The 14158-nt window shown below is 40.9% G+C and overlaps 1 protein-coding gene across 1 annotated transcript in view; it reads right to left on the bottom strand.

Annotated features, from left to right (window-relative positions):
- The window catches only part of PPP1R12A (protein phosphatase 1 regulatory subunit 12A), a 220682-nt gene that overhangs the window by 35998 nt on the left and 170526 nt on the right, over positions 1 to 14158 (bottom strand). Inside the window, exons 16-22 of the mRNA XM_073619994.1 lie at positions 13237 to 13416; positions 11049 to 11217; positions 8083 to 8201; positions 4625 to 4690; positions 1599 to 1615; positions 634 to 763; positions 162 to 266 (exon numbers count right to left, since the gene is read on the bottom strand). Of these exons, the coding sequence (XP_073476095.1) occupies positions 162 to 266; positions 634 to 763; positions 1599 to 1615; positions 4625 to 4690; positions 8083 to 8201; positions 11049 to 11217; positions 13237 to 13416 (786 nt within the window). The remainder of the gene's footprint in view (positions 1 to 161; positions 267 to 633; positions 764 to 1598; positions 1616 to 4624; positions 4691 to 8082; positions 8202 to 11048; positions 11218 to 13236; positions 13417 to 14158) is intronic.

Raw genomic sequence — 14158 nt, 5'->3', positions numbered from 1 at the left:
CCCCCCCATGTTGCTACTGAAGTAAGCCTTAGGTCAGTGGCAGTAATAGGGTTAAAAGTTAGCAAATACATCAAAGTGATGAGGCAGACAAAACCACTACCTGGATATACCCATGTCCTAGCATAGTATAAAACCTAAAATGTTTCAAGGTATATTCAAACCTGTGTTGCTTTTTCAAGCTGTAACTTTAGTTCTGTTAATTCCAGGTTGGTGTCATGCAACTGGGCCTTCAGCTTCTCATTTTCTGCTATAATTTGTTCATACAACTGGAAATAAGCAGAAAAATCAGACAGTTAGCATTTGAATATATTGTGCTTTGTAATAATGAATTCAAGCAAATGTACACCGAATGTGTTGTTCAGGCAAGCATTATGACATTTTACTGTTAAGGCATAGGAAAGATTAGCATGTCTCCCTTTACTCAGCTGACTGCCGTAATTTGTGCCTGCATAGGGATAGAACACAAGTTCAGGAAAAATGGGTCTTAAGTTGCTACAAAATGACTTGTGTAACAGCCTACAATGAGAAAAATCCTTATAAACTGCAGACTATCAAACTGAACAGAAACTGTTTTGATGAAAGGAAATCAATTGCAAGAGACTTTTTTTTGTTGCAGAATGGCAAGTCATTTACCTTTTTAAAATCAGTAGAGTCGTCCTTTTCTAGTCTGCTGTGACTAAATCTTCCTCTTTCTAAATAACTAGAAGATCCCATATTTGATTCATATCGATCACTGGCTAGAACACCTGATGTTCCTGGATACCTGCAAACCAATTATTTTACATTTTTACACAGAAATCTTGTCTCTCATGGTAAGGTTACTTGAATGTTAATGCTTTATTAACAGTGTAAAGATGCAATAAATATTGGCAGGTGAAAAATGAAATCTCTCAAAACAAGGTACTGGAAGCCATAAAAGGTTTTTTGTTTTTACACAAAACGTTTGCAGATCATTTAACATTTTAAGCAACACAGAAATTTAAGACAAAATAGGCTATCTGTAATTAGCACCTATTGTTAATACTGATTTTTACACAATTTCTGCACCAGTCAAAACTTTTACAGCAAATAACCAAGCATATGCTTTACATATTTGCTTTCAGATTTGATGATTCTACAAAACGTACATCATTCTGGTCTCACAAGTTTCTAAAACACAAAAATGGTCATTTTTATTGTGTAAAAAAATATGAGAGAGCATGTAATCACTCCAACTGGCCATACATAGTACAATTTCTGAACAGTCCCCTCTAGATTTAACTTCAACTATGTAGTGCAAGGACCTCCCTGACTGGATACAAATAAACGTGTTTAGGTTTGACCTCATATTATGGGGTTTTTGGGAAATCTAAAGGAAAACTGTACAATAGATTTGTATAATGTATGGCCAGCTGAAGTTATTTTAACCCTGCTTTTGGACAACAGGCTGAACAATGTATGACGAGCAAACAAATTTACTATAAACAGCAGGAGCTGGTAAACAACGTGCAGAAAATGCATAAAGTCTATATGACCCATTCATTAAAGAGTATAATACAGACTGGGTATTGTAGAAAATTTCATAATGTGCTACAGAGGAAAAAACAAAACAAACATACCTTGACAGGCTGTCCATCTACATATGGAGGAAAAAGAAAAGGGAAAGTAGTAAATCACACAACTGAACAGAATATAAAAAAGCAAGGCAAATAGTTATTAAGCTTAAGCTAGGGGACCACAACATTGCAGTGTCATTAAACCCCAAATAGGTTTTGTGTGTATTACTTTTAATGTATTCTAAAGCTGTGTGCAAAAGCTTTCCAGCATGTAACTTTCCTTTGTAAATAAATACCTGGTTCTTGTCAACCCATGGACTTCCTTGCTAGTGGCAGCCATAAAGCAGCCAATCCTCTGGATGCAGTGTTGCCATTCTAATTGTGGATGCTCTAACAGCAGCTCATCATATTCCACTCTGTCCCCTGGAACCAACTCAAAGTGACTCTTCAGTGGCTTCAGAGGGTTGAATGAGAGACGCCTGAAACACCGCTCTTTCGCTTTCTTCCTCTGTCCCTCCTCAGCCCACCACTCAGTGCTTTTAACCACCCTGCATCTTCATCTCTTCAAGAATGCTGCTAATATGCCATTAGCTGAGCTGCAGCTGAGGGCAGAGGGACAGGCATCATAGCAATGGCAGCTATGGGGAGAAAGACAGGTGGGAGCGAAAGCAGCCAAGCAGTGGGCTGAAGAGGAACACAAAGATGGCCCAGGAGCGTGTCAGGCTCCTAACAGTCAAATGCATTCTTTTTTTGTTACACTTGACCTCAGATTAAACTTTCTGCATTTCTTCGCCCTCTTATCACAGTGACATGCAGAGCAAATGCAGTAAATCATGTAACCAGACTTTCTAAACACAAAAAGAAAAGTTATTTTTTTTTCTCTCTTCACGTGGGCTGAACACTCTTGCTTCTATTGTAAGATTTGCTATTGTGTATGAAACCGGATGTCCCTGTAGCCGCACGATGATGCATTATCCCCATGATTAAGCTTTGAGGAGCGGAGCGAGAGCCTTGGCTGAGGTTGCCATATACCATCACAAGTGGGTTTGCTTCAATGTGCTGCTACAAGGAACATCCATTTTCATACACGTTGACGTCAGGAGCCGGGATGAGCTCCTTCCCCAGCCAGCACTCACAGTAGTGGACTGAGGACCAGCACCCCTTCCTAAGCCTGAACTGCTCGCACACGAGATTTGCTCTTCACAAATGTAAACGTTTTAAAATAGGTTTAATATCACTTAGTGATCTTTAATAAAAATGAATGGACAGCGCAAGTTCCTGCTAGTTTAACTTCCTTTATCAAAACCCAGGAGTTCGACAGTACGTCACTTAAAAGCATGACTAAAACTTTGTTTAAATGACTGCCAAAAGTCTGTAGCGTTAAATCACTTTAACTGGTTTGTCAAGTTTCCATAAAATGTCTTGGCAACACAGGTAGGTATTAAGTTTCTCTCTTAGATCAATGAGACTAACTAGTGATCTTTTGTCTACTTTCAGCATTCTTGAGCAGATGCCAGATTTGATGGTATGCTCTACACACCATTATGACTGCACTTCTAAAAGGAACCTGTGAAGTAGGAATTTGTATTCCTCTTATTTATACAAGAACCTGCAGAAGAAATAAATCATACAACTATTTGAAAGATCCTGTCATGTAGGCAACCCTGCCAAAGTTTATGTCAGCTTCACTACAAACATACATTCCAATATATAATCTTTAGATATCTTTAATATTTAAAGAACATAAAAAAAAGTATATCCATTCATCATTCCTGGGGTGGGCAACAGCTAGGCAAACAGAACCATGCCAACAATAGGAGCAAAGAAACAAACAAGGTTCAAAGACCCAACTTGGGAGTTCCAATGTGGAAAGCTTCACCTGTAGAGGCCTGGGCATCCACCAAGTACAACCTGGAGAAGGTATCAACTGAAGACCAGATTGTTGGCTTGCAAAGCTGAGCAGGAGATACTTGATGTCAGCATGCCTAGGAAACCCCCACTGAAGCGGTGGAGTACATAAGAGTACTGAAGGAACCTTATCCTTCAGCGTGTAAGCCGTCACAATGAGATATCTTGCCCAACTGAGAATGCAAGTACATATTCTACATAGAGGCTGCGGTTTTCAGGTAAACTCTGATAACTCAGAACACAACCAGACAATGCAGAGCAATTTCTTTGTGATACGCAAGAGCAGGGCACAAGGAAGAAAGGAAAAGGTCTTTACCAAGGTGGAAGGTAGAGGTCGACTGATATGAGGTTTTTCTCTGGCCGATGCCGATATTTAGAAATCGGGGGAGGCAATGGCTGATGTATGATGTCGATTTTTGCGGCCGATATTTTAAGCCAATTTTTCTTTTTTTGGCAGGTGGCACAGGTTGCCACTGGCGAATGGCACTGGCAGGCGTCACTGATTGGCGTCACAGATTGGCACTGTGACACATCATGGTTAACACATATACTCAAAGGTTAGTGAGGTCTTTGAGAAGATTGTCAAGGTATCCAAAGACTGGAATACCTCAGGTGAACACCACCAAAACTAATGCAATGACTGAATGGGGAGGCCAGAAACTAATGTAGCTGTTTCCGCACAGAGCAAATTGTATGAAATCGCTAATGACCTTGCAAGATAGGGATGTGTAAATGCACATGCTTTAGGTCAATGGATGCCAAGAAGTCTCCATGATAAAAGGAAGACAATAACTGAACAGATTTTCAAACAGATTTCAGGTTCAAAACAGAGAACATACTGAAAGTAAAAGCCCACGATGGGATTTTTGCCTTTTTTGGATTTCAGAGCTGCAAACAGATTTCCAATAAAAACCTCAAAAACATTTGGTTGGAGAAACTGAAACAGCAAACCCCAGAAATGCTGGGGCGCTGAGACACAGGAAGATGCAAAGAAAAGAATCAAGACAAAGTAAGTCAATCTCTATTTAGTAGACTTCAAATACCATTACCCGCAACTATCAGCTACGCTTGCATCTCCTTGAAAATAGTCAGGCATCCACCTCCAACCTCAGATAGAAGAAATTCTAATACATGACTAGTAAAGGAAAAAAAAAAAAAAAACCACACACAAAAAAGCTTACTTTGCTGTCTTTCTTGTTGGTGCTGTCATCTGTGTCTGACTGATGCTCTTGGTCATTTTCATCACTCTGAGAGATAGAAAAATAAAAACGAAAGACTGTATAAGAAAAAAAAAAAAATTCATACAATTTGCTGGCTATAAAATCTAAACTTCTAAGTTGGTAAACTGTAAAAGATGTGTAAACAAGTTGAACAGTTGTACATTTAGTGCTAAACAAGGAAAAAAAAAAAAAAAAAATCAAAACTGTTGAGAGCATTTTCATAAATGCAGAGGGGTGGGGACCTGTGTCCCCCAATGGAAGTTTGAAGTACCTATAAATTCCAATTGGAGTACAATACAGGACACAGTAGTGTCTTGGGCTATGGTAATATGCTGCTACCTTCAGGTGATTGGACAAAGCTTAGCTGGGAACTGCCCCTCAGTGTATCTATATAAATCTGATCCGCCCATGAGGCTCAAGTTTTTGAGAAAGCAGTAAAGATATTACAAAGGAAGAGGGAATGGACCCATTTCTTGTACGCCAAGATTCTTAGTCCATGGGACATCCCCAAGCAATAAATCTAGGGGTGGGTAATAAATAGCCTAGTTTGCAGCAACAGACTCACAGGGAGAACAAGTAGGGTCAAAGAACTGAACAGGTGATGCAGCACCTGGCATCTGAGGCAATAATTGTAGGAATCCACCCAAGTATACCCAGAGGTTGCCAACATCCCGATATCAGAGATCACGTAAAGGGAGTACCCCGGGACATTTAAGTGCAACTAATAAATAAGATATGAAAAAATAGAAATGTATTTATTAATACTTTGCATGGCATGCCCCTGAAGAAAGGACTCCATATCAGTCCTGAAACGCATCAGGCCCAATACTGAAGGATCTGTATTTACATGATCCAATTCTACTCTTTGTTACACCTTTTATATTAATAAATATATTTCTATTTTTTTCATATTTTGTTAATGATTAGTTGCCCTTAAAGTCCCACGGTACTTTTATTGAGGGGTACTCTTTACATGATATTTGCATCTGAGGCAGGGACCAGCAGAGTCTCAAAAGACTGACATGTTTTCAAGGCAGGACACAGGGAGGGAGAATGCCATTCCCAATAAATACGATAAAAGGTGCCCTAGGTAAGCAAGGACAGGCTTCCAGGATACTTTGTCCCCATGTCAGTAGGAAAGAAAACCCAAAAAGAGCACAGGGGAGCCACAGAATAACTATGGCTGTTAAGGTACCAGCGAGAATGTTTAATTGTTACAGAGGCTTTTATAAGGGAACATTCCTTCCGAGTACAAAGGGAGGGCAAGAGCACCTGAGGAGGGCCCCAGAGAATTACAACAGAGAATAAAAGCAGCAACTTCTTGCAAAACAGGAGTGCATATGTCGAATAAAACCAAGGTGTGAGAAAGAGGATACACAAGGCCTAACCAAGACCTGCCAGGTACCAGGGGCCAGTTGTTTCACAACAGAAGTTGCAGCAAGAGAAATGGCAACAGGTTTTAGGATGGGGATCCCTATTTTCACAACAGGTGAGAACTATACATCCATCTAATCTATACTCAGACAAAAAAAAAAAAATAATAGGAAAAAAAATGTATACATTAAAAATAAAAAGGGGCAGACTTGATGGACAGGGTGTGTGTGTGTGTAGGGGGCGATCTGCAAGTCTGAGAAGAGAGGGGTGCCCAACAGAGTTTGGAATGTGTCTAACTGGTGACCATCAAGGAATTTGAAATGCTGGAAGAACGCCTCCAAATGCGCAATTTTCCTGCTGGTGTGATTAGCTCACTGATTTTCCTAGAAGTCTGCCATAAGAAACAAGTCAGATTTTAAAAGCTAAACAAGAGGAATATGACCTGTCTCAACCTGGAATTAAACCCCAAAATGTATATATATGTAGAAAAAAAGGAAGGGTAGGATTGGGACTTTAATTGAGGCATGTGGGTGTATATAAAAAATATGTATGGAATGTAAATACATTGAATTTTACAATCCCCTAGGGGTAGTTCATGATAGAGAAATTGGTAAGCATAATCCAATAATATAATAAGGTGTTTATGATGTAAAGATACAATCCTAAAAATCAACATAAATTGATATAATTATAATTCATTAATACAAGATAGGTTACTCAGCATAATTTGTGACAAACATTACATGGCATTCATATACACACATTCAAACATACTAACATTTACACATCAACACTAATCCACTTCACACTCAGTATATATTTTTTGATATATTTTTGCATTAATCACACCTATTTTTAGGTTTGTATATAATTTTATTCATCCGCACACATTTTTGCCTTTTATTTCATTTTCATTTATCCTCACACAGTCATGTCTTTCACTTCTCTTATATCCTCACCAACACTGTATACATACGTATTTCACCCCTTTCTTCATTTATTCAATGCCTTTTTCTGTTTCCTCTTCATTACACAGCACCCAGCAGATGTCATTTACGCGCACAATATGCATCACATACCTTTGCATTGTGACTGCCGACCTAGCCCCATGGCTGTCTCTCAATCTGGGTCTCCATTTGGCTGCTCCCTGTCTCATTCCCGGGGAAGATTACTCACACCAGACCACCATTTAACCCCACCCTTGGAGCTGTTTTCAATCTATGGGCTACTTTGTAAGTAGTAATAGACCTGTTGCCATTTTCCACCTTTAGGATACAATGCATAGCTAGCTATTAAATTCATTAATTATCTTATTATTTTATGGTTTAATTTATGCATCCAACTCCTGACGATTGGCAAAAGGCCATGAGTGTTCATCTAGGGATGCCAAGCTACGCTTGATCTAATAAACTGCAACTAATCATGTTCTCTACCTGTATTATGTGAATTATGTTTATATTATGTATTTTATATTTCTATTCATATTTATTTGGCTTTTCTGCTATGAAATGTTTGTCACAAATTATGTGAGTAACTTATCTTGTATTAATAAATGAATTCTAATTATATCAACTTATGTTAATTTTTTATGATTGTATCTTTACATCATAAACACATTATATTATTGGATTATGCTTACCAGTTTCTCTACCATGAACTACCCCTAGGGGATTGTGACATTCAATTTATTTACATTCCACACATTTTTTTTTTATATACACCCACATGCCTCAATTAAAGTCCCAATCCTACCCCTCCTTTTTCTACAAGTCAGATTTTAAGCATCCTCTGCAATAGAAACTTTGTTTAGTGAGATATTACCTAAAAGTTAATCACTTCTAAAGAGATGCAGACACCAACTTTTTATCAGATCAAGTGTGCCAAGTGATTACAATGAACCAGACACTTCCATTCAGCATCAATACCCAAGAACATGGCAAAACAAGCACATATAATGTTAGGTAATAAAGCTTAAAACTCTGCTTTTTAAATTGAGGCTTTCAAGTAGGAAAACCATTTAGTTAGATCATATAAACTACACTTACATCTTGCGTCCAAAAGGAAACACCAGTAGAACGTCTTTTTTCTCTCGGTCGCCGTCTTTCTCGTATTGATTTTGACTGAGACTTGTCCTCCGACTCTTTTTCCTCCTCTTTTTTTTCATCTGAAGAACAAAATTATTCAGAAAGTGCCTGATGGGGTTTCATAGACACCAATTTAACTGTACAAACAGCAGGTAGACCTGCACTACACAATACACTTTTTTATGCAATGATAAATGGACAAAAAGTTGACAATATAAAGATCTGGAAGAAGATCTCGCCTTTCATTTGTGAATGTATCAAATGACATGAAATATCCATTGTGAAAAAACAGCTCTGACTAGTTGAAAAAAAAGCCCTTGCTATAGGTGTAGGTAATTTGTGTACCTCCCAAAGCCATATTGGAATACTCCCAGGAGGTTGCTAAGTAAGCTCAGCATTGGAGAGCTTATTCCTTTCACAATGGAGGGGAGCAGTGATGACTAGGCCTCAATTAGCAATATCCTAGAAACGTCCTGGGAGTATTCCAGTCAGGCTTCAAGAGGCACACAAATGGCCTATAGAAAGGTCATTATTTAACTTTGGATAAAGCTGCACAGTTTGTTTTTATTTACAGACGCCCCTTATCTGCATAGGCAGTTTTTGGTACAGGTGAACTAACCCTTAAAAGGTACAAGTTAAAAAAAATATATGTATTTTATTTTACTTGACAAGGTTGCTTTAAACTGACTTCATTTACAGACAAAAGATCATTCCTTTGATCTGTAAATGAAAAAAGATGCAATGTTTCTTTTCTCTCTCTTTCAGAGCTGAGCACTGTTGATGAATATAGCAGACTGCTTTTTTTTTTTTTTGACAGCTGTGAGCCAGTAACTGCACTTGTTACATGAATTGTGGAAATGCTGGATTAAGATCGTGTGGAGGGATGAATCAAGATCATGATCTTTTAACGATTAATAGTGCAGCTCTACTAAATAGTAGTAAAATAGTAGCAGTATATAGCAGTCTTGTGACTTCCATCAGTGCCTGGTTAAAGCTTGTAGGAGTTTTCATACTGCACTGGCTGTCCCATTAAAATGCAGGACCCCCGACGCCCTGTCTGGACAGTGCTGATTGGCCCTGTGCTGAACACATTCACTCTCCCAAGGAAAAAAAAAAAAACCTCTAGCAATACACACCAAACTGAGCATGTGCAGCCTGACTCCAGTAACTGTCTTATGTAGACATGTTTTGGAGACAATGCAAGAAGGGGAGGATCAGAGAAGAGGGTAACAAACAGCCTTTTTACACAATGCAGAGGATTAACCCCTTAGGCTCCACAGCGAGTATAACAAGCATGCTTTACTGTATATACAGACAGATTTTACGGCTGTGGGTTTAGTAACACTTTAAGAATAATTCTTAGCTAATATGGACTAGTGTTCTCTGTATTGCCAAACAAAACAGCTGCTTAACCGCTTAAGGACCACCCTACATACATATACTGGGTACAGTGTCACAAAAATAAATACATTTTATTTGGGTGCAGTGTAGCACGACCGCACAATTGTCAGTAAAAGCAATGCAGTGCCATATCGCAAAAAAACGGCCTGGTCAACTGCCATGGTGCTGCACATGTGATGTGATCAGTTATGACACCAGCCATTTGGTGGCTTGACAGTTTGGTTGAGTACACAAGTACATGTGACAGCAATCCCTGCATTCCAGGAATGTAACTTTTTTGAAAAGGTTAAATTGATGGATTTAGTTCCGCTTTATGATTTACTCAGCTCAGGGGCTCAGGGCTACGGAAAAATGGCAGCCTCCAGCAAGAAGAGACTGGAGCAATGCTGGAGGTCATTTACAGCACACACTCATTTCGGTAGCATAATTAATATGGAATGTATGTTGCTTGCTAAAGAACATTATTTTTTATCAAGTTATGGGTAAATTTCCACTTTAACCACTTGAGGTCCGGGCCATAGCCGAATGACGGCCACAGCGCGGTCCTCAATTTCCGGGAGGCCGTCATGGGACGTCCTCCCCTGTGCACGCGCAAAATGTGCACCCTGCAGGGCGCGCGGTGTGCGCGCTGTGATCACCGAGTCACGGAGACTCGGATAATCACAGATCCGAGCAAGGGGCCGGTCCCGGCCCCTTACCATGTGATCAGCTGTCAGCCAATGACAGCTGATCGCATGATGTAAACAAAAGCTCGGTGATCGGTTTCGTTTTCTCCTCACGCCTACAGCGTGAGGAAGAAAAAAAAAGCCGATCACCGGCTTATGTCAAAGGGACATCGGTCCCGAAGAGGAAGGAGGCACATATGCCTCATCTGTGCCTGCAAGTGCCATCTGTCATTGCCACCTGCCAGTGCCCACAGTGGCCAGCAGTGCCACCTATCAATGCCCACCAGTGCCACCTATCAATGCCCACCAGTGGTGCCAATCAGTGACCACCAGCGGTGCCAATCAGTGACCACCAGCGGTGCCAATCAGTGCCCACCAGCGGTGCCAATCAGTGCCCACCAGCGGTGCCAATCAGTGCCCACCAGCGGTGCCAATCAGTGCCCACCAGTGGTGCCAATCAGTGCCACCTAGCAGTGCTGCCATCAATCAGTGCCCATCACTGCCACCCATCGGTGCTCATCAGTGCCACCTCATCAGCATACATCAACGAAGGAGAAAAATTACCTGTTTGCAAAATTTTATAATATAAAAAAAAATAAAAAAAATTCTGTCTTTCAATTTTTTTTAACAAAAACTAAAAACTGCAGAAGTGATCAAATACCATCAAAAGAAAGCTCTATTTGTGGGAAAAAAATGATAAAAATTTCATTTGGGTACAGTGTTGTATGACCGCGCAATTGTCATTCAAAGTGCGACAGTGCTAAAAGCTGAAAATTGGTCTGGACAGGAGGGGGGTTTAAGTGCCCAGTAAGCAAGTGGTTAAGAACTATTATCAAGGTATTTATAAAAAAAAAAAGTTACCTTTCTCTGGCTCTTTTGCAGTAAGCCTTGAGAAGTTTGAGTAAGAAGATGAGAGACTAGTTAAGCTGCTTGGTCGGTTTAACTGACTCGAAGAATATAAAGAACCAGTAGATGAAGAAAGTGACGGTGTGGATGATGTGACAGTAGTACTGGATAACGGCCTGTACCTCTGGAAAAAAAAAAAAAAAAAAAAAAAGGAAGCACACAAGAAATAAGAATTAGATAGATAATTTCTTAACACTTGAGCCGCTATCACTAAGCTCCAGTTCACACAGGGGCGGCACGACTTGCAGGTCGCCTCACCGAGGCGACCTGCACACGACTGCCACGGCGACTTGCAAAACGACTTCTGTATAGAAGTCTATGCAAGTCGCCCCCAAAGTAGTACAGGAACCTTTTTCTAAGTCGGAGCGACTTGCGTCGCTCCTATTAGAACGGTTCCATTGTACAGAACGGGAGGCGACTTGTCAGGTGGCTAGGTCGCCTGACAAGTCGCCCCTGTGTGAACCGGCACTAACAGGACTCGTTAGTAACCACCATTAACAGTCAGAGTACACATGGTCTGGACCAATATCCTACCTTGCTTTTGGTTTTCTTCCAAGATCTGACTAAAGTCATAATCTGATAAGAGAACTACTGCGCTAACCAGGATACTAGCTTGAATTTCAACTTGTGAAATAACATTAGTTACACTGGCCTTAGAAATGAAATGATCCTCACCTGATCAAGGTGGTTTTGGATGGGTTGCAGGATGCCCTCATATCTAAGGCCGGGTCCACACTGGTACGACATGGCAGTCGCACGACTGTGGATCCGCCAAGCGACAATCGGACCTACTTCCATCCGACTTCAATGAACGGGATCCAACTTTGATCTGTTGGATACCAGGCAATGGCAAAAATAAATAAAACTGTGCCCCCCCCCATACCAGACCCTTATTTTGAGGAAAAGGGGGGTGGGGATGAGCAAGAACACACTCCCCCCCGACCATACCAGGCCACATGCCCTCAACATTTGGCCATTTTGCCCAAAGTACCTTGTCCCCCATGTTGGAGGAGACAAGGGCCTCTTCTCCATAACCCTGGCCGATAGTTGTGGGGGTCTGCGGGCAGAGGGCTTAGCGGAACCTGGAAGACCCCCCCAGTCCCACCTCCCTCCACCCATGAGAATGAGTAGGGATACATTGTACCCCTACTCATTCACCCCAAAAAGTGTGAAAAATAAAAACCGTACAAAGGCTTTTGACAAAGTACTTTATATAAAAAAAAAAAAAAAAAAAAAAAAAGTCCCCTGTTGCAGCTTCATAGTGTCTTTTTCCGGCGAGGTCTTCTCCCTCTGGTTCTTCTCGCTGTGCTGATGTCTTCTTCCTCTGGCTCCCCCTCCTGCCCCAAAGCATCCACTCCCCCCTGTCGAGGTCATGTGGCCTGGTATGGTCCAGGAGGGGGAAGGTCGCTCATTTCCACCCTTTTCTGACCTGCCAGGCTGCATGCTGGGGTAAGGGTCTGGTATGGGTTTTGGGGGGACCCCATGCTGTTTTTTTGTTTTTTTTTTAATTTTGGCGTGGGGTTCCCCTTCAAGATCATCAGAGCACAAGTTGCATGCCACAAGTCAGATCAGTTAAGATGATGCTCTGACTTGGATGCGACTTGCATTCACAAATCAATGGACTGAAGTTGGGCTCAAGTTGGACCAAAGTAGTGCAGGAACCTTTTTCAAAGTCGGACCAACTTGTGTTGGACCAGTTAGGACGGCTCTCATAGGGAGAGATCGATTTATACACGTAATGCGGCATGTGCTCCCAAAGTTGGAGCATATGTCGCACCAGTGGGAACCGGCCGTAAAGCAGCAGCACTAATCACCCAGCCAAACGCCCTCTGTTCTTTGCCTCCCATAATAAATTGGTATTAGGAGTTATCTGTCCATGCTCTATTATAATCTCTATTTACAGGAACATGTATGCTTAGACCAGTGTTTCTCAACTCCAGTCCCCAACAGGTCATGTTTTCAGGCTTTCCATTATTTTGCACAGGTGATTTGATCAGTTTCACTGCCTTAGTAATTACCACAACTGTTTCATCTGAGGCAAATCCTGAAAACATGACCTGTTGGGGCACCTTGAGGACTGGAGTTGAGCTGGCTTAGACAAAGAAGCATTTTTAGACAGACAGAGCCTTCAGCTTTTAAATACCTCCTCCATGCTGGTGCGGGAGAATCTGTACCGGTAATCGTCATTTTTATTTTCAGATTCTTTTTTGTCTTCTTGCTTTTCTTTGTCTTGTTTTTCTTCACTTTCCTGGTCTTTAGTTTGAGTAGGGCGACTTCTGCCAATTGTTTTCTCTGCTTCTTGAAGATCTGTTAATGTGACTCCCTATTATATTAAAAAAAAAAAAAAAAAAAAAAAAAAAAAGTAGAAAATACTTCAATTTTACTTCTTTAAAAGCATCACCCAAAGACTGTACTGTCCTAAAAGGCAAGCATGGGAAAATATTTTTGGCTGTACTTCTCTAGAGGGTCACAGGAGTACATTTACTTTTCTTCTCCTGTAACCCAAAGTCTGAGAGTGGCTCTAAACTGTGGCTGACAGCTGGAGCCAACCATGCCCGCCTTAGCGCTGGAGGACCATAGCAGAGAACAGTGACCGCATCGGACAGCTGCAGCATCACAGATTTTTTATTTTTTTTTCACTTACATACTTTGCCTTTAAATGCATCACCTAAAAATAGTACAGGATCCCTCCCATGTTCTGAAACCAGCAGTGACAATTAAAACACCTTGCACTGCATGTTAGGTCACCGACCTCTGCCTACTGAGCGCATAATATTAAACGCAGGTATTCATTTTATCCTATATCCGGAATGCACAAAATCCCAAACTTCACTCGTCATTTATCAAAATGTGCGAAATACAAACGGTCTGTTACCCTAACCCCCAAGCTAACATCTTCAATCCTACACTGAAAAAAAGACTCAGGCATCACAGTTCTGGACAGCAAAGATAAGCCCATAACCAAAGTTGGTGCACTGAATTATGTATGCTTGAAATGAACCAGGGAATTTTTGCTGGACAACTCAATTACGGATGCAGTAGACTGTACGCAGCCCATGCCCTTC

Source organism: Aquarana catesbeiana, linkage group LG03, assembly GCF_042186555.1.
Source record: "Aquarana catesbeiana isolate 2022-GZ linkage group LG03, ASM4218655v1, whole genome shotgun sequence".
Taxonomy (NCBI): Eukaryota; Metazoa; Chordata; class Amphibia; order Anura; family Ranidae; genus Aquarana; species Aquarana catesbeiana.
This window is presented reverse-complemented; position numbering and strand designations above follow the sequence as displayed.